Below are 23,549 nucleotides of genomic sequence, written 5' to 3' on the forward strand. Positions count from 1 at the left end.
GTAACTCCCAAGAACACTAATAATATTTGTTGTTGTTTAGTCACTAAATCACGTCTGACTCTTTGCCACTGAGCCACCTGGGAAGCTCTGCTAATAATACTGTGCGTGTGGATGTGTATGTTCAGTTGCTCAGCTGGGTCCAACTCTTTGTGACTCCATGGACGGTAGCCTGCCAGGCTCCTCTGTCCACGGGAGTTCCCAGGCAAGAATACTAGAGTGGGGTGCCATTTCCTTCCCCAGGGGATCTTCCTGACCCAGGGATTGAACCCACGACTTCCACATTGGCAAGCAGATTCTTTACCACTGAGCCACCTCTGTGGTAATAATGTCAGGAAACTTTGGGCATACACAGACCATTAAATTCATCATACAGGTGGAGAACCAATTTCAGCTATTTTTTTAATGTTTCATTATAAAACAATAAAAATATACTAAAATACAAACTTACAAGCTTCTCAACATTATTTCATGGTATTACTTGCAATCTTTCTCAATTTATCTGCAGCCTATTTGGCGATGGTTGGCCTTCAGGAAAATCAGGGTCTGTATCTGTGGTAGATATGGTGGGTCAGTATGACTTCCTGTACTGCAGAGACTAGAAAGCTAAAAACTACATTTCCCAGCCTCTCGTGCAGTTAGGGTTGTGGCTGTGATTTAAATTCCATCAATTAGATGCTCTCTGGAAATTTGGAGGACAAAAGAGAATGGAGGTGGCATTTAGGTTGCTTCTACTAGTAAGCACTGTCATGGAGATGTCTAGGTTTTCTATAGCAGCACTTGCTGCAGTCCTGGTATCCAGTCACAGGTTTCACAGGTATCAGGAAGGATACACAGCATCCATTCTGTCACACAGGTCGTGTGCATGACGGCAGCAGCACGAGCCAGCAGCAGTGACAACCATTTACTTGTCGCCGGCTGTTTCCTAACAGTGGCAGACTTCTGATCATGGCCCAGGTGACAAGGTTCTAAAGACTAGCAGCTAAAAGTTACAATTTCCTAATTTTTCAGGCACCTTTCTGATCCTAAAAGAGGTGGTAACTCCCATCATGGCCCCGATGCAATGTGGCTTTTGTACGTTATTTTTGAAAGTTTAAGGGCTTCCCAGATGGTGCTCATGGTAAAGAACCTACTTGCCAATCAGGAGATGTAAGAGATATGGGTTCAATTCCTGGGTTAGGAAGATCCCTTGGAGAAGGAAATGGCAACCCACTCCACTATTCTTGCCTGGAGAGTCCCATGGACAGAGGAGTCTGGTGGGCTACAGTCCTTAGGGTCGCAAAGAGTCGGACACAACTAAAGCAACTGAGCACTTAAAAGTTTGACTAAAGTGTGTTCCTTCAGTCTTTCCAACAATTCTATATAAGTCACTTAAAATCATTTATTAAATCTCTTTCTGCTTACACTAGCTAGAGTTGATTCTGTAACCTAATCCTGACTAGCTTCTTTTCTTATCCTTTCTATCTTTTCTAAAAAATCTAAGAATCCCATTTCATATTACTGGTCATCAGAGCTTGGTAAATCTTTCAGCTATTAATAGATGTGGCTATCTGGATCAAACATGGACTCAGAAATTATAAAGTAATATCTCACTGCAACGACTTCTGTGTTCCATTAGACAGTGAGCTGAACAGCACAGCACACCCAAAAGGTGAAAGTGTCAACTTGGAAACGGGAGAAGGATACAGCCTGACTCTCTGCATGGTTGTTACTATCTGCTTTCAGAGAACACTTCTGCATTTCTTATTGTAGCATTTAGATGTGGTTTTTAAACAGTATGTACTAGCACAAAAATAGAAATATATATCAGTGGAACAGGACAGAAAACCCAGAAATAAGCCCATGCACCTACCGCCAATTAATCTCTGACAAAGGAGGCAAGACTACCCAATGCTGGAAAGACAGTCTCTGCAACAAATGGTGCTGGGAAAACTGGACAGCCAAATGTAAAAAAGTGAAATTAAATAATTCCTTATCTCTATACATAAAAATAAGCTCAAAATGGATTAAAGACCTACACAGACACTATAAAACTCCTTGAGAAAAACATAGGCAGAATACTATTTGACATAAATCACAGCAATATCGTTTTCAATCCATCTCCCAGAATAATGGAAATAAAAACAAAAATAAACAAATGGGACCTACTTAAGCTCAAAAGCTTTTGCACAGCAAAGGCAACAATAAACAAAGCGAAAAGACATCCCACAGACTGGGAGAAAATATGTGCAAAAGATGTGACTGATAAGGAATTAGTCTCCAAAATTTACAAACAGCTTATGATGCTTAACAGTATCCTGAAGACACATTTCTCCAAAGAGGACATACAAATGGACAATAGGCACATGCAAAGCTGCTCAATATTGCTAGTTATTAGAGAAATGCAAATCAAATATTTGCATTTGATTTGTGCAAATTGGTGTGAGGTATTACCTCACACCAGTCAGAATGGCTATCAGCAAAAAATCTACAAACAATAAATGCTAGAGAGGGTGCGGAGAGAAGGAAACCCTCCTACACTGTTGGTGGGAATGTAAATTACTACAGCCACTATGGAGAACAGTACGGAGGTTCCTTAAAACACTAAAAATAGAGCTGCCATATGACCATATGCAATCCCACTCCTGGGCATATATCCAGACAAAAGCACGATCCGAAAGGTTACACTCATCCCAATGTTCATTGCATCACTGTTTACAACAGACAAGACATGGAAGTAACCTAAATGTCCATCAACAGAGGAATGGATAAAAAAGATGTGGTACATATATACAATGGAATATTACTCAGCCATTAAAAAGAATGAAATAATGCCATTTGCAGCAACATGGATGGGCCTAGACAGTGTCATACTGAGTGAAGTAAGTCAGAAAGAAAAGGAGAAATATCCTATGACATCCCTTATATTTGGAATCTAAAAAGAAATGATACAAATGAACTTATTTACAAAACAGAAAGAGACTCACAGACTTAGAAAATGAACTTATGGTTGCCCGGGGAGAAGGGAGAGCTGGGAGGTTTGGGAAGGTCATGTACACACTGCTATGTTCAAAATGGATAACCAACAAGGACCTATTTTATAGCACACAGAACTATAATCTATTATGTGCTGGCATGGATGGGAGGCGGGGTTCAGGAGAGAATGGATACGTGTATATGTATGTATGTCTGAGCCCCTTTGCTGTTCACCTAAAACTACCACAACATTGTTAATCAGCTATATCCTAATACAAAATAAAAAGTTTTAAGTTTGAAAAAAAATGTGATTTTTAAAACATGCTTGATAATACAATATCATGTCTCCATGAATTTGGAACTCCCAAATTCTCAATATGTAAACCATGTGCACTACTTTGTGTACCTCCATCTTATCCTTAAATTTACACATCCTATTTTAACTCTATTAAGATTAAAGTGTTCAAGACATTCAATAAATTGCTAAGATACAACACTTGAGCAAGATAGCTGAAATAATGGAAATAATTTTTACCTGCATTTGAATGAAAGTAGGAGATGTTTTCAGCTTAGTCTTTATTTTAAAAATTTTGTGCATACACAAAGGTAGGAACTTGTCCTATAAAGGCAGATGTATTATTGGCCCCACAGCAAACAGTATAGATCTGATTACATTTAGAAGTGTCGCTATTTCCTTCAACAAAGAATCAATTATCAGGAGGCATATTACTAACAAAACAACTGTTCCTCTATGAAGAAAGGAGCCTGGCCTTCAAGCACAACATCTTTTACTCTGTAATAAGACCATTTCTTGTTGAATTCATAACTGGTACTCTTTAAGAGGGCTTCCTGGTGGCTCAGTGGTAAAGAACTGGCCTGCTAATGCAGGAGATGACAGTTTGATTCCTGGTCGGGCAGATTCCCCAGAGAAGGAAATGGTTACCCCACTCCAGTATTCTTGCCTGGGAAATTCCATGGACAGAAGGAGTTTTGTGGGCTACATTCAGTAAATGAGGTCGCAAAAGAGTAGGACATGCTTAGCAACTAAACAATAGGTCTTTAAGAGCTTTTCTAGTCTACATGCTTTACAACGTTAACTGTTAACCAAATTAAAAAAAAAAAACAAAAAACACATTCTCTCTTAAAGCAAGGGTTTTAGAGATGAACTAATTATCCACCGGGCATTTGTTTCTTCCCCCTCACAGATGGGCTGCAAGTATGCCAAGAACACCTTCATATGACAGACACATCACTGGTTTTGTTCAACCATAAAATGAAACAGCCGCCTGTTCATTCATGTGATAGTAATTGTTTCTCTGCATCATTGAAACCTTATAACATCAAATACACAGCATGTAATAAAATGGTATATTTAGCTTGGATCCCCATCCTTCACACTGTTGCTAGTTCCTTTTTTTAAATACATTACATAGCACTCCTGCTCAAGCCTTCAGTGGTTGCACACTACCTACCACTGCCCGCCTTGCAGGATAAAATCTAAAACTCCTTAGTCTGGCATAAAAATGCTTCATGATCTGGCACCATCTACTATTTAATCATAACCACACAAGTTATGCTCCACAGTACTGCACTTTTAGTTCCTTGAAAACACTGTATTCTCTCATGCCTCTGGACATTTACAGCGCTATTTTCACTGCATGAGATGCTCTCACCTGATCTTTTCCCCCACAAAGCTCTGCTTAAGGCATCTTTGTACAATCTTCCCTCAACTCCTAGGTAGTCATGTCACCTTTTCCTCTCTTTCCTACTGCATTGTATCTGTACTTCTACTATAAGGATCATATTGTATTGCACCTGTTCTGTTTCATTTAACATATTAAGTGCCTACAGGATGCCAGGCACCTTTCTAAATACTGGGAATATAACAATGAATAAAAAATATAGGTCTTTGCCCACATGGAACCACTGTACAATCTAGACAGTGGAAACAAACATCATAAACTCTTAACCAAGTATATAATATTTATTGCCATGGAAGAAAATAAAGGTAAGAGACTTAGGGAGTGCCACGCCCAGAGGGGAGAGAGAGGGAGGACAGCAATGCTATTTTATACGAGGAAGGCCTTTATATGGAGATATTCGAGGAGATCTTTGAAGGAGGTCAGTGAGGGAATGAGTCACCCAGATACCTAGGGAAAGACACAAGCAGAAACAATAAAATATGCAAAGGTCATGACAGAGGATAACTTGGCATACTGAAGGAACAGCAAGGCGGCCAGTACGGCTGTAAAACAATAAACAAGGTAGGAAGAAGGAGGAAACAGTAAGAGATGAGATAGGAGTGGGGAAGGAAGCAGGTTAAATAGGGTCTTGTGGCCAATGGAAAGCCTTAGGCTTTCCTGAATGAGATGGGAAGCTATTGAAGGATTATGGGCAGAAGAATGGCATGATCTAACTTTGTTCTAAAGAATCATGGCAGAAGGTAAAAGGTGGAAGCCGGAAGCTGGACAGGAGGCTACTGTAATAATTTTGATTACAGTTAACTTAGACCAGACAGGCAGTCTTGGCATGCAAAGAAGTGGCCAACTGGTCATATAATTTGAAGATAAAGCCAACAGGATTACGGATATTTTGGATGTGGGTGTAAGAGGAAGGGAGTCAAGGATCACTTCTTAAAGAGTTTCAGCCAGAGCAGCTGGATGAACAGAGATGCCACTTCCAGAGCAAAGAGCGTCTTGTTGGCAAAGAGAGTATGCTAAGTCTGAGACGCCTTTAAATATCCAAGTGCAGATGTGCAGCAGGCAAGGAAATGCTGGCTAGAGATAGAACCTGAGAATCATTAGCAACTATATAGTATTTCTCAAACCATAAGACTATCCAATTACAAGAACAGTAAATATGGAAAAAAGAGAAGAGATTTGACGACTGAGCCTCAGAGTTCTCCATCATTTTGCGTTAGTAGAGTTAAGAAGGAACCAGCAAATGAGACTGCTGTATGTCTCTTCGCTGAATATAAACTCACCGAACCAATTCTTAGCACCATGCTTAGCTTATAATAGATAATGAAATACCTACTAATGTGTATGTTTATAACTTTAGCATGGGCAAAGAAGAGGTTCTAACATCACATCACAAGTTACAAAATTGCAAATAAACTTCTTTTTATATGTTTGATATAAGCTGATCCATGTCAGTTGCTCCAAAGGTTTAAAAAGAAAATGTCTCCTGTATAGTTACCAAAAGCACTAAATTTAAAAATCTCCATAGTACGAAAACAGAGACATCGTACTGAAAATAAACAAAACACTCCTGAGATGCACACATTCATTTATTGAGTGCCTACTAAGATAGTAAGGACACATGAGTGCGAAAAACACACAAAAACCGTGTCCACACTGAGCTAGTAAGATGGATAGATAATAAATAAATTAAATGGTATGTTAGTATTAAGTAGAAACAGGTACCACATGAAATGGCAGAGGGAAGGGTGCCAAGGAAGGCTCCACCCACAAGGTAACTTCTGCATAAATATCTGAAGAAAAAGGGAAGCCAAGTAAGTATTTTACAGAAAATAGCTTTTAGTCATTGGCAAAAAGTAAACAATTTAAACCAAGAAGATAAATACCACTGGAAATCAAAACTGATAACCTAGATTAACAGAAATAGAAAGATGGCCAACTCTATGTGTACAAGATCAGTGATTCTATGCAAAGGTCAAAGGGCATAAATCCAGATCCTACCATATAATTTTACCTAAATCTAGAATTCCAAATATCAGGGTACTGGGAGAGATTCCAGTGTATATGCTTCTGGGCATGAATGCAAGTATGCACATACGTGTTTATGTGGATGTTTTGCAGGGACTATGTGCATGCATTTTATCTGTAGGTTTGCATGTGTGTTTCTGCGTCCTAGAGGGAGACATTACTGGGATAAGTAAGAATAGAAGACAAGTATTTTTCAAGCAGTTGCATGCTCCAAAACAATACTAAACATTTTCTAAAATATCCCATTTGGTTGGTACAACAACCTTTGACATAAGCATTACTGTTCTCCTTTATAAATTGAAAAAAAAAATCATAGTTACACTGGCAGTACAGTGAATTGACAAAAATCAAATTCCAAAGCCTAGTCTTTCCATTCCTATTCATGTCTTTCTGAACAGAGAAGTGCCTAGAGGAACAGACAGCTATTCCTTTCTGAAACTATCCTAAGAGATCCTGTAGGATCTCCAATCTATTTCAAAGGATACCTTAAACACAGAAATAAGAGGTTCAGAATGTGAATAACTCCCAAGAGAAACTGCAAAGGGCCAGGGTCCTGGACAAGATGATCCTAAGAAAAAGATTACCTGCAGTGGGAGGAACGCTGAATCATAATAATAGTTTCCATTTATCAAATATTTACATTATACACACACACACAGATGATGTTTTTTAGGGACTTCACATGTATGTCACTTAATCTTCGTAATAACTTCTTCCAAGTAATTTTTTTTAAATAGAGAAATTGGGGACGGAGGGATAACACTGCAGGGGTAAAGCATAACAGGAACAAGTTCAGGAGGTGGAAACAGCAGGAGCACCTTCAAGAAAGCAGTTAACAGTACTAACTGACTCAAGCAGAGAGAGATGAAAGGGGAGTAGAAAGGATGCAGCTGTAAAAGAAAGGTGGCACTGCACAGAACCTGTGATGTCAAGCCAAGGAGTTTTAATTTCATTCAGCAAGCAACAGAGTCACTAGAAGTTCCCGTGTGATCAAATCTATGCTTCAGGAAAATCACTGACAGTTACAGGGCCTAATCTAAGGTAACAAAGGGGCAATGGAGGAAAAGAAATATGGAAGAGATACTGCAGAGGGAAAATCCAGAATTTGGCCAGACTCAGGATATGATGTTCTAATAACTGGAGTATCAACCTAAGCAGAGGATTAGAACTTTAGATGGGGGGAAGATACGAAAATATGCAAACATTATCATTTATGTACTCAACCAAAAAATGGAGTGAAGGAATCAAATGTACACTTAAAAACATAAGTTTCGGTGTACACAAGCTTAGAATAAAACGCTATTATACCATCTAGTTATAGATACATAAGACAATCCTATATAATTTTTTTTCTTTTTGGCCACACCATGCAGGATGTGAGATCTTAGTTCCCCAACCAGGGATCAAACCAGTGCCTCCTGCCGTGGAAGCACAGCGTCCTAACCACTGGACCGCAGGGATGTCTCAAGACAATCCTATGTAATGTTAACATATAAGATCTTTCAATTTTCATATAAAGTTTAATTTTAACTTTCCCAGTAAGACAAAAGTTGAAAATAATTCTGAAAACATCTACAGTACTGCCATAGTACAGCAAGTTAGAACAAATTCATTTTGGAGACGGGAGTTTCAGTGTGAGTTTTGTACTTAATTCTCTACATGCCCTAGTCTCAACCTCCTGTGTAAAAAGAAGTCATTACAACGCTTCAAGGGCTACTGTGGCCATCAGCTGAGTAAGTGAAGTGAAAGTCGCTCAGTCGTGTCCAACTCTTTGTGACCCCATGGACTATATAGTCCATGGAACTCTCCAGGCCAGAATACTGGAATGGGAAGCCATTTCTTTCTCCAGGCGATCTTCCCAACACAGGGATTGATCCCAGGCCTCCTGCATTGCAGGCAGATTCTTTACAGCTGAGCCACCAGGGAAGCCCAGCTGAGGTAAAGCACTTACCATAATGCCTAGAACAAAATAAGCACTCAGTAAACAGTAACTAGCAGTGCCCTTCCTGGTTACAGATCCCTAAGAAACAGCGTCTGTACACAATTCCCTTCACTCAAGCTACTAGGTCTGACCAAAGATAACCTGTAATTTAATAACTGGACACACCAGAGGAGCTCATTTTTTTAATGAACTTCTATTACAGAAATAATGCATTTCTATTGGAAGAAACAAATGAAAAACACCTGGCCTTTCTGTATCTCAGGCTCCAAATCTCTAAAATGAGATGCCTGAACTCTTTCAGATGGAGGGGGAGGACAAAAATTGGGGGTCAGCCAGCCAGAGATTTGTTTGGCTTGCACAGTGTTAGGAAAAATGTAGCCAACATCTAGAACTGGAAGAGTTAATAATAAATCAATCCACATTTCTGGTTTCTCTTTAACAATCAGAGTCCTGGCAATGAGGTTCTGAATGGAAACTGTAGACAAGATACTCTTTTGAAATCCTAACAATCCCCACCTGGCTTTCCTTCACTATGCCTGGTGGTCTCTGTAGACTGGAGTTTGCAACTCCTTAATTAGTTAATCCTCTAAGTTCCCCTAACTTTAAGATCCTGAAAAGTTGTAAAAAGAGCACATGGCAACACTGATTTCAAATGTTTTTAGATATTGCTACCCTGGGCCAGGTGAATCTGATAAACACTATAAGAACTAGATACACATTTATGTTAAATAAACTGTTCATCAAGAAAACTATGAACATAAACTTTACCAATTCTCACTTCTACTCACGTTACAGCCAGCACTTAACTGAGCACAATGTGCCAGGTAGTACACCAAGTCATCCAATCTTTTCATAACCACTCTGTAAGATGAGAATAACTACTACCTCCAATTTATACAAAAGGAAGCTGAAGCTCAGAGAGGTTAGGTGATTACTAGAAAAGTAGCAGAAAATTCATGCTTTCAACATGCTCCATTTTCATTTATCATTCAACCAATTTCTATTTACCTAATCTAATAAATACTTTCTACAGAATAAAGAAATCTGACACAAGAGCTCTCTCATTTATTTCTCTTTACAGCTTTCAAAGAAGAACAGAAGAGAAAAACCGCCAAAAAACACCTTTCGAATGGTTTCTCAGGCACCCTCTTCAGAGTATGTCAGACTGCCCCAGGTGTACAGTAGCCAACGAGGAGGTGGGGCGCCCAAGAACTGTTGCTGTTGTTTAGTTGCTAAGCCATGTCCAACTCTTGTGACCCCATGGACTGTAGCCCGCCAGGCCCCTCTGTCCATTGGATTCTCCAGGCAAGAACACTGGAGTGGATTGCCATTTCCTTCTCCAGGGGATATTCCCGACCTTGGGATCGAACCCAATTCTCCTGCATTGGCAGGTGGATTTTTTACGACTGAGACACCTTGGAAGCTCACCTAAGAACTACTGAAGAGAGACAAATGTTACACAGCTATTACTTCCCTCATCTTTAGTTGTCACTTTAAAAGCACCACTGAAAAGATAGACATTTATACTTGTGATATTATTCAGGCAGAGAATGAGTCACAAACAGGCATATGGAGACTGCTGGGATATCTAGTAAGTAGGGTTTTCCAGTGTCTAAAATTAACATGATTAGAGAACTGGATTGTCAAGCAGCTTTTCTCACTCCCAGTAAATGAAAAATTACCTTAAAAAAAAAAAAAAGTCATCTGAGATTCTATAATCCCATTCAACTGGCAACCTTAAAAAATCAACACATTACATAATTATTATCATAAATCTGATTCTACCTAAGAATGGCCATTATGATATTAACCTAGGACCTGGAGGTTAAATAAATACAGAATAATAAAGTGTCACTAACACTGCACTCCTGCTCCATCATGGAAATAAGGTACTGTGCAATTCCTAGGAAAACACAAACAAGGTAATAGCACTGAGCAAGCACTTGAGTGGGCAAAGGACTCCCAGAATCCAGCACAGTTCAGGTGGTGAGCCAAGAACTGCTTGGTGGTTTTAATACCTGAACAATTCTTGACAAGGCAGAAAGCCAAGGTTAAAGCGTGAATTCCATGGCAACTCCTCAGAATGTCCTAGTAGTGAAGATGCAGCTCTTCAGTGTGAAAATCTACAGAATGTAATTAGAGTCCGATTGTTTTACACAAGTCATGTGCACAATAATTATCATACAGTTATCTATATCACTATCATATTAATCACCTCTGACTGCAGCTCAGTCCAGAACCAACGACTGTACATGAAAAGACAAGTTTCGCAAGGTACTGCCAGGAAACGTCCATGGGTCATAGAGCAACGTCACCAAGTTGCAGGCAGGATCTTCCTGTGGTTTGCCTTACCCACTTCTGGTTTCAGTTGTGAACGTGTGCTGATCCCAAGCTTCTTACAGCCCCCTTCTCGAGGAGCAGCCCAAACTCTGAAACACATATGGTAGAAAGCTCTCCTAGGATAGACCCATGGTCCCTATGGTGACATGAATCTTTAGAGGCTTTTGAGCTGACCAGGAGAGCCTCCTATGGCAAGTAAATTAAAGGCCATAGCCAGGTGGTGGCAGAACTAAGGGCTACTTGGACAAGTCATACATGGGATAAGGCTACTATTTCTAGTAACAGCATCCAGGAAGGTAAAATGGGATTCAGTCATGACCTAGTGTTTTTTTAAAAAAAGAAAAAGATATAAAGAAGCTGTACCACACAGGTCAATGTATGTGAGTATTGTGTTCTAAGAGAACAATTAACATGCAGAAATTCACATGAGCATAGTCAAGCTGATGGACGAGTAACATTTTTTTGTGATCCTCAAAACAGAACTAAATATAAATTTTTATAGCATTTCAACATTTTAATTTTACTGACTATCCATTACTTTAGACAGAAACCAATCTAGGGATAATCATCAACTTCTTGACAAAAGAAATATACTCACCAGCTCTTCCCAATATGCCATGACAGGCAACTTGACAGAGAAAAAGACATGGCTTTTGATGTCTTAAAAGCCATTCTGAATACCTGGCTCTGCCCCATTGAACCCTGAGCAAATAACCTTTCTGTGTGCTCCTTTGCTAAAACTGGAATTAATCACAAATTTCTTCATGAAATTGAATTAATGAAACAATTTACAAAATATCCTGGAAAGTGCTTGGAAAAGAGTAAATAATAAATATTAGTCTACTTCCCCCATCCACTAGGAAAATTTTTTTATAAAATAAAACTGTCCAAATTCAAAATGAAAAGGTTTTGTACCACTCACATGTTAAAGTATTTTAAGAGATTGGAATATTCTTTTTACTACATTCCTCTGAAACACTGAATTTTTTTAAAGTCAACTTTCTGAATGCAAACAACTGTTGAAAATAGGCAGAGCAAATAGGAATTCACTATATTATTCTTACAGTTTTGTGGGTGTGAAGTTTTATCAGTTACCCAAAAACTTCAGAGAAAAACTGTCTTTATGTGCACTCAAAATATTATCCAACCTAACCTTTGGTTACTGTTTTTGCAGACAGAATACTCTTCAACAGTTAAAGAAAGAGAGGCTCTTACAGCATAAGATTAATACTAAATCAAATTCATTTATACAAATAGTCATTTTTTGATAACATAGCTCATACATAAATACACTTCCTAGAAAAGTAAATCATTATAAGGCCAATTCCCTTTGTCCACCACTGACAACCCATGGTGTTCATCTTTTCAAACATCTTTCTGTCTTTTTTTCCATATACATATAAAGAAGATAAGATACATATAACTATACATATCACCCTCAAGACAGGCTTCCTTTTTCCACAATAATACTTCTTGAAGTTCTTTCCTTTCACATTATAGATACATCTCATTCTTTTTAGCTGTTATAAAATATGTACATGAATATACTAGTCATTTTCCTACTGATGGACACTTAAGTTGCCTCTGTTTTGTTTTACCAACAAGGTAACAATAAACATCTTTGTATACACCTCTTCTGCAAATGTTTAAGTGTCTCTGTAGGGCAGATATGTAGAAGTAGAAATATATAGGGTGTGCTGTGCTGTGTTGTACTTAGTCGCTCAGTCATGTCTAACTCTTTGTGAACCCAGTCTGTGGCCCTCCATGCTTCTCTGTCCTTGGGGATTCTCCAGGCAATGATACTGGAGTGGGTTGCATGCCCTCCTCCAGAGGGTGGGAGGAGGACCGAACCCAGGTCTCCTGCATTGCAGGTGGATTCTTTACCATCTAAGCCACCAGGGAAGCCCAAGAATACTGCAGTGGGTAGCCTATACCTTCTCCAGTGGATCTTCCTGACCCAGGAATCAAACCACGGTCTCCTGCATTGCAAGCAGATTCTTTACCAGCTGAGCTACCAGGGAAGCCCAATACACATTTAAATTCTTAACAGATATTGGAAAAATGCTCTCCAACATTGCTTTCCAATTTAAACTCAAGCAACAGTGAAGAAAGTACCTGTTTTCCTAAACTTTCACCAAGTACTGACATTAATGAGCTTTTATTTTTTCACAAACTGATGACTTTTTAAAATTTTATTTCCCTGATTAATTTTTGTTAAACCTTTCCAGTATTTTCTTATGTTTATGGCCTTTTGTATCTTTTCTGTGGAATGCCTATTTATATCCTTTATTTTTCTAATGGCCTTTTCCTTTTAAAAATTTGGATGAACTTTTTATATATTCTGGATATGAACATATAGGGAGCATAGACAGTAGGTTAAGAGTAACAGAGCCAGTCTGCCCAGGGCTCACTAGCTGACAGATCTTGGCAAGTTACTTAGTTTAGCTATTCCATGCCTCAGTTTCCTCATCTGTAAAAATGGGGTAATAACTGTACTTACAGTCACCATGAGGGTTAAGTTAGTTGAAATACTTAAAGTGCTTTAAAACAGTGCTTGGCACACAGGTTAAGTGTTATATAAGAGTTTTCTTTTTGTCTGTAGAATTTGTTGCAAATATCTTCTCCCAATCTATTGTTTATGTTTTAGTTCCTGTTTACAGTAAGTCTTCACTTACTTTTCCTCAAACAGTTCTTTTTCCATCTCTATTCTAATATCAGAAATTATTTAAGTAGACAAAACCAACAAGACCCCCTCATTGTATCTCACAACCAACTTCTCAAGAATACAAGCAGACATCAGCCAAGACATCTAAATTTAAAAAATCTTTCCACTAAAGAAATCTAACTTCCTTACTAGCATAGTCCCCACAAATTAGTAAAAAGACTGATAATTCAGCAGGAAAAAAGGCAAATCAAATCAACACCAAAAAATGGAAATAAAAATGACTCTTAAAAATATGAAGAGATTCTCAACTTTGTTTTAGAAGTGTAAATTAAAACTAAAAATTAGCGTTCCTTTTCATCTTACAGACAAACAAAGATCAAGAAGTTTTAAAATACACACTATCCGGGTATAAAGAAATAGGCATTCATACATTGCTGCTGGGAGCATAAATTGTTAGTTTCTATGAGAAGCAATTTGGCACTGTCTTTCCAGAATAAAAATGCACATACCACTCAATTCATCAACTTAATATCTAGGAATTTATCTTATAGACACATGCAATCATATTAAAAATAACATACCTATTTATTTATATATTAATAAACTTACATATTTTTAAAAATATTTAAAATAACATATTTATTTATTCAGTAAAGTTTGTAATAGTAAAGATCAGAAAAAATCTAAATGTCCATCAATAGGGGACTGGCTATATAAACTGTGGTGTATTGAGATGATGAACTTTTATGCAGCTGTTAAAAAAATGAGGTAGTTTCCCTCACCTCCCCTCCTTCTCCCACGTGTGTGTGTGTGTGTGTGTGTGTGTGTGTGTGTGTGTGTGAGAGAGAGAGAGAGAGAGAGAGAGAGAGAGAGAGAGAGAGAGATACCTCACATAAATGTGGGGCTTCCCAGGTGACTCAGTGGTAAAGAACTTGCTCGCTAATGTAGAAGACATATGAGACGCCGGTTCCATTCCTGGGTCGGGAAGATCCGCTAGAGCAGAAATTCTTATAGTATTCTTGTCTGGGAAATCTCAAGTTCAGAGGAGCATGGCAAGCTATAGCCCATGGGTCACTAAGAGTGGGACAGAACTGAGCACACATGCAAAGCAAATCATATATATGTATACATATATATACACACATATATACACACACACACACTTATCTGTGAAAAATCTTCAGATTACCATTAAGCATAAAAAAGCAAGATGCAAACCATGTGTATATTTTGTTGTGATGTGTATATTGGTGAGAGGGAGATACTAATACTCATACATTTAAGTGTAAGTGCCTAAATAAACTCTGTATGGATAAACGAGAAACTGGTAATGCTTGCTTCTGGGAAGGGAACGGCTAGAGGATAAAAGAAGTCTCAGTTAACTTTTTAATGTATGCCATTACTTACCTTTTGAATAGGGTACCAAGTATTTGTACTATCTAATCAAATAAAAGGAAAACATTTAAAAACAATCAAATGAAAACCTCCCTGTGATCACACTGACATTTCTACTGGTATCTTTTAAACAGTCACACACAGCAGGTTGCTATCATTCAAGTAGTGGGTGGCTAGTCTGTTCAATGGGCAAAAGCAGAGGCCCACCATTCTAGCTGCCCACCCTGCAGAATGTTTTAAACCGACAGATGTCCAAGTACCACTCCGAGACTCTGAGTCAGTAGGTCTGGGGTAAAGCCTGTGCATCAGAATTTTTTTAAGTTCACAGGTGACACTGATGGACAGCCACGTCTGAAAACAACTGAGTTAAGAGCGTGACACAAACAGGTAAACATCCAGGCTCACTCTCTACTTAAATTACAAACACAGTTTCACTGCTAACCCTAACCACTTCACGCAGTTCTTAAAAAGGAACAGATGAGAGTGTGTAGATGGTACAGTGAAAATCTATTACTACTTCTGGATATTATCAGTAGATAGTCAGTGTCATCTTCATATACTAAACACAGTACCTTTGCAACATTCACACTAATGAGTTCATCCCATGTAGCATTTTAGCAAAAACTGATAGCAGTGGACTAATACCCAGCGGGCCGTTAATGGGGTTTTTGAGTGTCAACCTCTTCATCTGTAAAGTGAGAGGACTGAACAAGATATGTTCTCCACTTCCCCCACCTAACCTTCTATAATTCTCTAAGAATACAGGTGTTTAAAAGAAACTATCACTTTAGGATAAACTAGTAAGAACCTTTTTTCATCTCATTTACCGCTTAGGCCCATTTCATAGTCTAGTAAGCTAGGGTCCTCAAAGAAACTCAGATATGCATTGAGTACTGCTGAATAAAGTAACAGTCACAGAAAAAAAAAAAAAAAAAAACTGTTAGCATTCAAACAATCTTATCTAGTAAATCTTACATAAGTTTTTAAGTTTTTAAAAATACTAAATATCATACACAGTAAGTATACTAAATACATTTAAGCACTAAAATAAAAGCGCCTGATGTGCTATCTCAAACTAATTGGTTCAAGTTAAAACACAACAATCAAAGACTCAGTGCTGGAAGGGACGGGAAAGACCACATCCAGATCTCTCATTTTACAAGTAAGAAAACAGAAACTCAGCAAAGTTAAAGAATTTGCCCAAACTCATTCTGTCATTAATGATATTCTTAGAACCAAGTTCACAGTAACAAATTTATCAAGTACTGTACACTCATGTTTGCATGAGTTGTACTAGTATAACCTTATAAAGTGTAATTATTTTAGCTAGGGATTTTTGGTGACAATGACACACAAAACTAAAGATTATCATAGAAATTTCTTTATATACATAAAAGTTTCTGAATTTGCATTAACTGATTACAACAAAACTGTTAGCAGCTCTCAAAAGCACACACAATTTCATTAGTATAGCAGGTAAAACATAATCTGCTATTACAGTCAAATAATTTCATAAAGCACATTAACAAATAGGATTAGCATCTACGATTAAAGGATAAAGCAATAGTTTTATTTTAGCTACATTAGTTCCACAGTCTCTTAAGAGTCTATTCAAAGAGTCCTAAGTTAAAAAAGAAAAATTCTATGAACTCATTGAGGTTTACCTCCTGTCTTCCTCAGAGCAAATGATTAGCAGACTGCTCTGTGAACTTTTACAAAGAACCCTTTTCTCTCATTTCTATCCATTTGAAAGATGGATTCTTCCTCCATTGTAAATAACTCATCATCTCATTTTAAATTTCTGACAATAATGAGTTCTTGGCATGAACAAACCCTTTTAACCTCTCTCTTTCTACTAACTTATTAAATAACTCATCTCATTTCAAATATCTGATAATAAAAAATTCTCAGCATGAATAAACTTTTTAATCTCTCCTCAATTCTATTGCATGGTCAATAAATTGTCTTAGTTTTGTATTTGATTACCAAAAAAATTAAACCTGCTATGACAAATAAAAACATCTAATGTGTAAGGTGGGATTATGAGATTTTTCTGTTACAGGGTCAGGACCAATTAGTAACAATATTCATGGAATACAGTCAGATAACAATATTCAATCCCCTAATAACAAGCAATCTGAGCATTTAGAAACATTTAATACTTTTCCTAATGTGGTAACTTTGGCAACAGTTCAAACCTAAGGTCACCTGGCACTGTGATTTTGAAAGGGATGAACTTCCTGCCATAGGCCCATGTAGTTTTCTTTTAAGAATACACTAGTTTGCTTAGCTGTAAAATTTACAGAACACTTTCATGTCTAGCATGTATCTAAAATCTCCCTCAGGATAATATAGAGAAGTAAGGCATTTTCTAAAGGCTGATTTTGTTCTAGGCACCATGCTGACACCTGGATAGCTTTTTAAAAAAAAAAAAAGAGAGAACATGAACAAGAATGAATTCTACCTTGGAAGAATTCACAGTCTAATGGAGGAAATAAATGATTTCTATAAAATGTGCCGTAATAAGGAAATCAACAACAAACTGTGATCCCCCAACAGTACAAAGGCCTAACATAGTCTCTCCAGGAATGAAGGTAGCAATGCTCCCCCAAAAGACTCTAGTTAGGAGATCACATGGAGAAAGCTTCTGAAGGATGAGCAGGGGTTCCCTGACATAAATATGGGGTGGAGGAAAGGAGAAGGCACTCCCAAGCAGAGGGAAACAAGTAAAAACGCCTAGTGATGAGGCATTTATTTCCATTTTAAAGATGACAGAGGTAAGTGAGCTGCCTACAGTCACATGAATAATAACTAACAGTGTATGAAACAGAATTCAGGACTCTCGATTCTAATCAGCTTTGTACATCAGGAAATGCCAGCACATACTGTACAAGAACATAAACGTTTGTTTTTATTTATTACTTTACTCCTTCCTAAGAGATGGTCCGAGTCTGATTCACCTCCTTGGGAGGAGAAAGAGAAATGATCAGAGAAGGGGTTTTATTTAATCCTCACATCAATCCTGTGAGATAGACGTGTTTTTATTACCCCCACTTTACACACAAGAATACAGAGACACACAGAGGTTAACAAAAGTCAGAAATTAAGTGAAGAATCAAACCTAGGCGACTCCCCTGACCAAGCATCTAAACTCAAGCACTTAACCATCCTACTCTGTCAAACAGTCCTAGGTCATTCTTCATCTGAAGATACCAGGGAGAACATGTAAGTTCTGGGACATATCACGGTCCCACAGATCTCAAACTGTACAAAACATCTCAATATTCACACAAATTCTCATTGGCTCCCTTATCAATCTGGTCTCCCTTGAGCAGGTAAATCCATGCATAAGGTGGTGTGGGCTCTTTGAGTAACATTTTTACAACATGATTTAACTGGATGAGAGCAAACTTCACAAAAAGCACTAACCAAAAAGGAAGACATCACACAATAAGAGCGTGAAGAGTTGAGAGTATAAAGGAGAAAGCCCTAATCCCTATCTTTCACTTATGTATGCTGTTTTTAGAGGGCTGGGGCCAAAGTGCTTCTAGAAGTCTAACATACCAGTCACTCACTGCACAGAGTTCAGATGAAAGGATGGAGTCTGGAGAAGCCTTAACTTTCCTGTATCAAAGGTTCATACGACAACTCTAGGACATCCAACAACCAAACCTGCTCCCTGATTATTAATATTTGGAGCTTCCATGGTTTCCTACTGCACTAGTATGACCTCAGGGAACTGGGGATCAGCATATAAGCTCAAACACTATAGCAACCCTGGATTTGCAAATGTAAGTTGACTGTTGGAGAGTGACCACAAAATGTCATTTCACCTTGAGGAGTATATGGGAAATGCATGTGAAAATTATATGGGATGTGGGAAAATTAATAAATACTGAAATGAAATGTCTAAAGATCCATGGAATTTTCCAGGCAAGAATAATGGAGTAGGTTACCATGCCCTCCTCCAGGGGATCTTCCTGACCCAGAAATGGAACCAGCATCTCCTGAATTGCAGGAGCAATTCACGGGAATTGCTGAGCCACTGGGGAAGCCCCCTAAATATATACATACGTGTGTGTGTGTGTGTGTGTGTGTGTGTATACATAAACCCATTCCTCCTCACTTTATGCTGGCACAATTTGGAGTTGAAGGGTCCAAGTCCATGAAAAAGGACATTTCCTTTCAGGCTCACTTTCAGACCTATGAATCTCTAGTTCCCCAAGTCAGAGACTCTCAATCAGCATTTTGCAATCTGCCACCACATCTCCAAGCCAGTGGCTCCAAGGTCTCCTAGCATTGTGAAGAGGAGAGCTGACAAGCTTACCCCATCCCCAAGCTGCTTAATATCTGCACTGTCAGAACCACTATCATCCCATTTCTGTGACTTTAGCACCTGCTAATAATGACTCTTCCAGCCCCCCAGCCCCCAACCTGCAAAACCCACATGTCAGTTTCAGGGAAACAGAAAACTGCATCTCTTCACAGGTTCTGAAGGTCAACCGACCAGCTAAAAGGAGGGCAAAGAAAACAGAGAGGGAAATAGAGAGAACCTTCATAAATAAATGTCCTAATACCTTTTTTCTATGCAACAGACATTCCATGACCTGAGCTATAGGCTGAGCAATTCAAAAAGCAAGAAACTGACTTGAAATAACAGATGTAATACTTTAACTATGGCTAAAGAGGTAACTGCATTCTGGGCAATAAGATGTTCAATCTCCAAGTCTGGGGGAGTGGAGCTGCTCTCTCCCATAGAAACAAAGTTGTGTTTTTTTATTTGTAGGCTAGAGTTTCACTCACAATGTTATCATTTACAGTGCTACCTTTGCCATGGAGGAGGTGAGAATGTGGTGCAGGGCAGCTAACTCCTGGAAAACGGCCCAACTCTCAACTCCAAGACATGTGTATATGTAGTTCCACGGTATAACATGCAGCTATATAAATCAGCAAGGCTCCAATAGATGCTGCCTAACATCGAGTGCCACTGAAATATAAAGCAGTGAAAATCTGAAAAACTAGATCAAGAGAGGTGCTCTACCCATTCATTTATGCTGCTGCTGCTAAGTGGCTTCAGTCGTGTCCAACTCTGTGCGACCCCATAGACAGCAGCCCACCAGGCTCCTCCGTCCCTGGGATTCTCCAGGCGAGAACGCTGGAGTGGGTTGCCATTTCCTTCTCCAATGCAGGAAAATGAAAAGTCAAAGTGAAGTCACTCAGTCGTGTCTGACTCTTAGCGACCCCATGGACTGCAGCCTACCAGGCTCCTCTGTCCGTGGGATTTTCCAGGCAGGAGTACTGGAGTGGGTCGTCATTGCCTTCTCCGACCCATTCATTTATAGTTTTCCCAAATATTAGATTTATTAAGTATTAAGCATAATACTTAATTTGAATACTGAAAACATTTTATATCCTAGAAGGTTATGTTGGTAACTCAGATACTGACAAGATCTTCTTCTTTGCTGTCATTTTTTTTCAGGTTTTGAGAACTGTACTCTCTTAAGAACCCCAGGATTACTTGTGGAAATAAAAAGGTGAGAGAATTTAAGATGTCTGCTTCTGAGGTTTAATAAAATCCTAAGTTCTTGAAAGGGGGAGCAACTTGAAAAAAATAAAGTGGGGAAATTTAAGCTCAATTAATAGTATCACTATTAGGAAAGAGGAAAATTTTACACCCTGTGCAAGAAAGAGCATTGTTAACCATATTAAAGCAATTTGATTTTCTTCAAGGCAAAAAATACTCATGACTAAGGGCTATTTAAATGAAATATGAAGCATGTTTCCAATCTGAGGATACAGAATCAAGGAAGCAAAGCTAATTATCGACCAAAACAAAAATATGCTGTATTTGATATAAATTACAAATAGCCCCCCCCCCCAAAAGCGTTTCTTCTGAATAAACTACTATGAAAAAAAAACTGGAAATCGAAAGCCAAAGGGTCATTTAAAAAAATAAATAAAGTCCAAATGACTGAACTCAAATAGTCTGTCTATTACTCGGGGCCTCTAAGTAAAAATGTGAAGGCAAGTAGGTTGGCTTACTCACAAACAATTAAATGCATGAGAAAGAAAGGAATTAAGTGGGTTAAGTGAGGGCTGGATGACTGTGTTTTGAGACCTGCTCACAGGAAGCCACTACATCCTGCCTCAAGAACCTGTCAGTCACGCTGTCTCTCGATTCAAGTCCCCGCCGCAGCGAGGTGGGGCGAGTACAGGTGTCCGGCCCCTGCCCCTCCCGGCGCTCTCACTCTCGAGCACCCGTGCGGCCGCTGGAGTCCCGGGGCGTATCTCTTCCTCCAGCTCTGGGCGCCTTCTCCAACCTCGAGAACCCAGAAAAACAGGCAGCCCCCTCCCCTCGGGCCAGCCCCACTTCCACGCCCTCCTCCTCCGGCCGCGCCCCCCGGTAATTACCGCCCGGCTCCCACCACGGTGCCGCTCCCGACGCCCTCAGCCGCCTGGAGGCCTGCGTCGGAGGACAGCCGGAAGCTCCTCACGCCCCCGGCCCGCGCCCCCGGCCGCACCCCGGGCCGGGGCGTCCCCTCGTCCAGGCCGCGCCCCAAAGCCAAGCCCCTCGCGCGGGCGCTGCCCCAGCACTGCCTCCCCCCGCCCCCCATCCCCGTCCCCGGCAAATTCCCCGGACAGGGGCAGCCTCAGTCCACGCCGCCCCGTCTGAGCGACGCCTCCCCCAACACACCCCCACTTCCAGCCTCTTGTGCCGGCCCTCCTCCCGGCCACCGGCCAGGCCCCTCTCGGCCCCGCGGTCCCGGCGCCGCCACCCCCGCGCGCCCGCCGCCCCCCTCAGCCCCGCGGCCGCCGTCGCAGCCGGGTGGGTTCCCTCACCCCGGCCCCGCTTACAGATCTTGCCCCGCAGGCTCTGCAGCACTCGGACCTCACGACTGTCCTCGCCTCCGGCCTCTGGCTGTGCCGTCGCAGTCGGAGCCGGCGCCTCGGAAAAACCCGCAGGAGCATCAGGCGCCGCCGCCGCCATGGTGCCGCCCGGCCTGTGCCGCAGCTCCGCCGCCTGCGTAGCCCGGCGAGGCGGAGCCCAGCCCGCGGCCTCCGCGAGGGCGAGCCGCGCGCCTTGCTCCGCCCCGGGACCTCGGCCTGGCTAGCCCCGCCCCGCCCCGCCCCCGCCCCACCCGCGGCCCCACAGTCACCGCCCCCGCTCCACCGAACCGGGACAGCCCGGCGCGAACCCACCTCGTGCGTTTCCTCGGCGTAGCCTTGTAAAAGCCAACACTCTAGCCAAGTATGGCTCCAAGTCGTGGCTGTGAGCAGCCTTAAAACCCCACTGAGAAAACCCCAGCCCTCCGAGATTCCCCAAACCCTTCTGGGAATTGGTTTCCGCACCCCCCCCTCCCCGCCCCTCAGCGGATTTATACATCTAACGCTCAAGGGAAATCCCTGCGGAAAGAACATAGAATGGAATTTGACAGTTGCCACTGGACCTCAAAGCTACGTTTTTCAAAAGGAGCCGAGGTGCCTTAGAGACTCCCCCACTTCCCCAGTGATAGCCACATGCCCTCACCCTGAAGCTGGACCACACAGAGAGAAATTTTTACTTTCAAGTAAGAACACTGTTTACTCTGCGAAAGCTGATTCAAAAAAAGGTCCATACTCCCAATCACAACCTGAGTGCAGCGCCTGAGACCCTCCCAAAGAGGAATTTTGAAGAGCCTCTACCACCACTTGTATTTTGAAAACAAAGAGCAAAGAAGGGTTTCATCCCCCACACCCCAGCCCAGAAGTGATCTGTTGGAAAAGTTGATTGACACTAGGAAGCTCGTAAATCTTTGACTAGTTGTTAGCTTTTTTTCAAGGGAAATTTTTGCAGTGAGTAAACTGCATGAATAATAGCCTGGTATGTGAGGAGGAAGATGATTTCCTAGTCTTGAGGTTAACTGCACTGTCCTAAGAAGGAAGAAACTGTGACTTAACAGGGCAGGGTAGGGTTGTTTTCTAGGGCAACAATAGCAATCAGTCAGGCTGCCAACAAATATTTTTTGAGGGTCAGACTTTAACAATAGATACCTTCAGAGACTGCACAATGTCAAGGTGAAGACAGCCCCAGCCCTCCAGCTGGTCAGTCTGGGAGGAGACGCAGAAAAGGACAGAGGCACTGGGAGAAAAGAATTAAGATGATTAAACTGGGGAGTCAGGGAAGGCTGTCCTGGGAAATGGGCCTAGGGATGAACTGAAGATGGAGAGAGGTAGAAAGGTACCAAGGAGCAGAAGCCACCTGTGCAAAGGCTGGACAGCCAGAGACAATGGCCTTGGTGTGCATCTGTGGCCTAGGACTGACACTTTACATTCTGCGTGGGTTGCCAGTGGCCTCTATGTGATTTTTACACATGTTGGAGAAAATGAACCTGCCTCCCCTTGTATGAATGTTTTGCTGTCATCTCAAAAACAATAAACCCTCAACTTAATTCCTTATCTTCATTTGCAGATCTGAGTTCACAGCCGTATTGTGTTATCTGGACTGGAAACTTAGACTCTTTTTTTGAATCCCTTATCCCCTTACAGT

The 23,549-nt window shown here is 40.6% G+C and overlaps 1 protein-coding gene across 7 annotated transcripts in view; it reads right to left on the reverse strand.

Annotated features, from left to right (window-relative positions):
* RASA2 (RAS p21 protein activator 2) overlaps positions 1-22,421 on the reverse strand; it is a 126,542-nt gene extending 104,121 nt beyond the window's left edge. For 2 of the 7 annotated variants that reach the window (XM_024990161.2, XM_024990153.1), the window contains exon 1: positions 22,223-22,421. In XM_024990161.2, coding sequence (XP_024845929.1) covers positions 22,223-22,406 — 184 coding nt within the window. In that variant the 5' untranslated portion in view covers positions 22,407-22,421. Of the gene's footprint in view, positions 1-10,640; positions 10,746-10,837; positions 14,485-14,514; positions 21,368-21,877; positions 22,048-22,222 lie in introns of those variants that run through there. The other 5 variants (XM_010801546.4, XM_005201878.5, XM_059885214.1 and 2 more) reach the window with 5 other exon arrangements.
* Positions 22,422-23,549: the final 1,128 nt, after the last annotated feature.

Source organism: Bos taurus, chromosome 1 (genome assembly GCF_002263795.3).
Source record: "Bos taurus isolate L1 Dominette 01449 registration number 42190680 breed Hereford chromosome 1, ARS-UCD2.0, whole genome shotgun sequence".
NCBI classification, from domain to species: Eukaryota; Metazoa; Chordata; class Mammalia; order Artiodactyla; family Bovidae; genus Bos; species Bos taurus.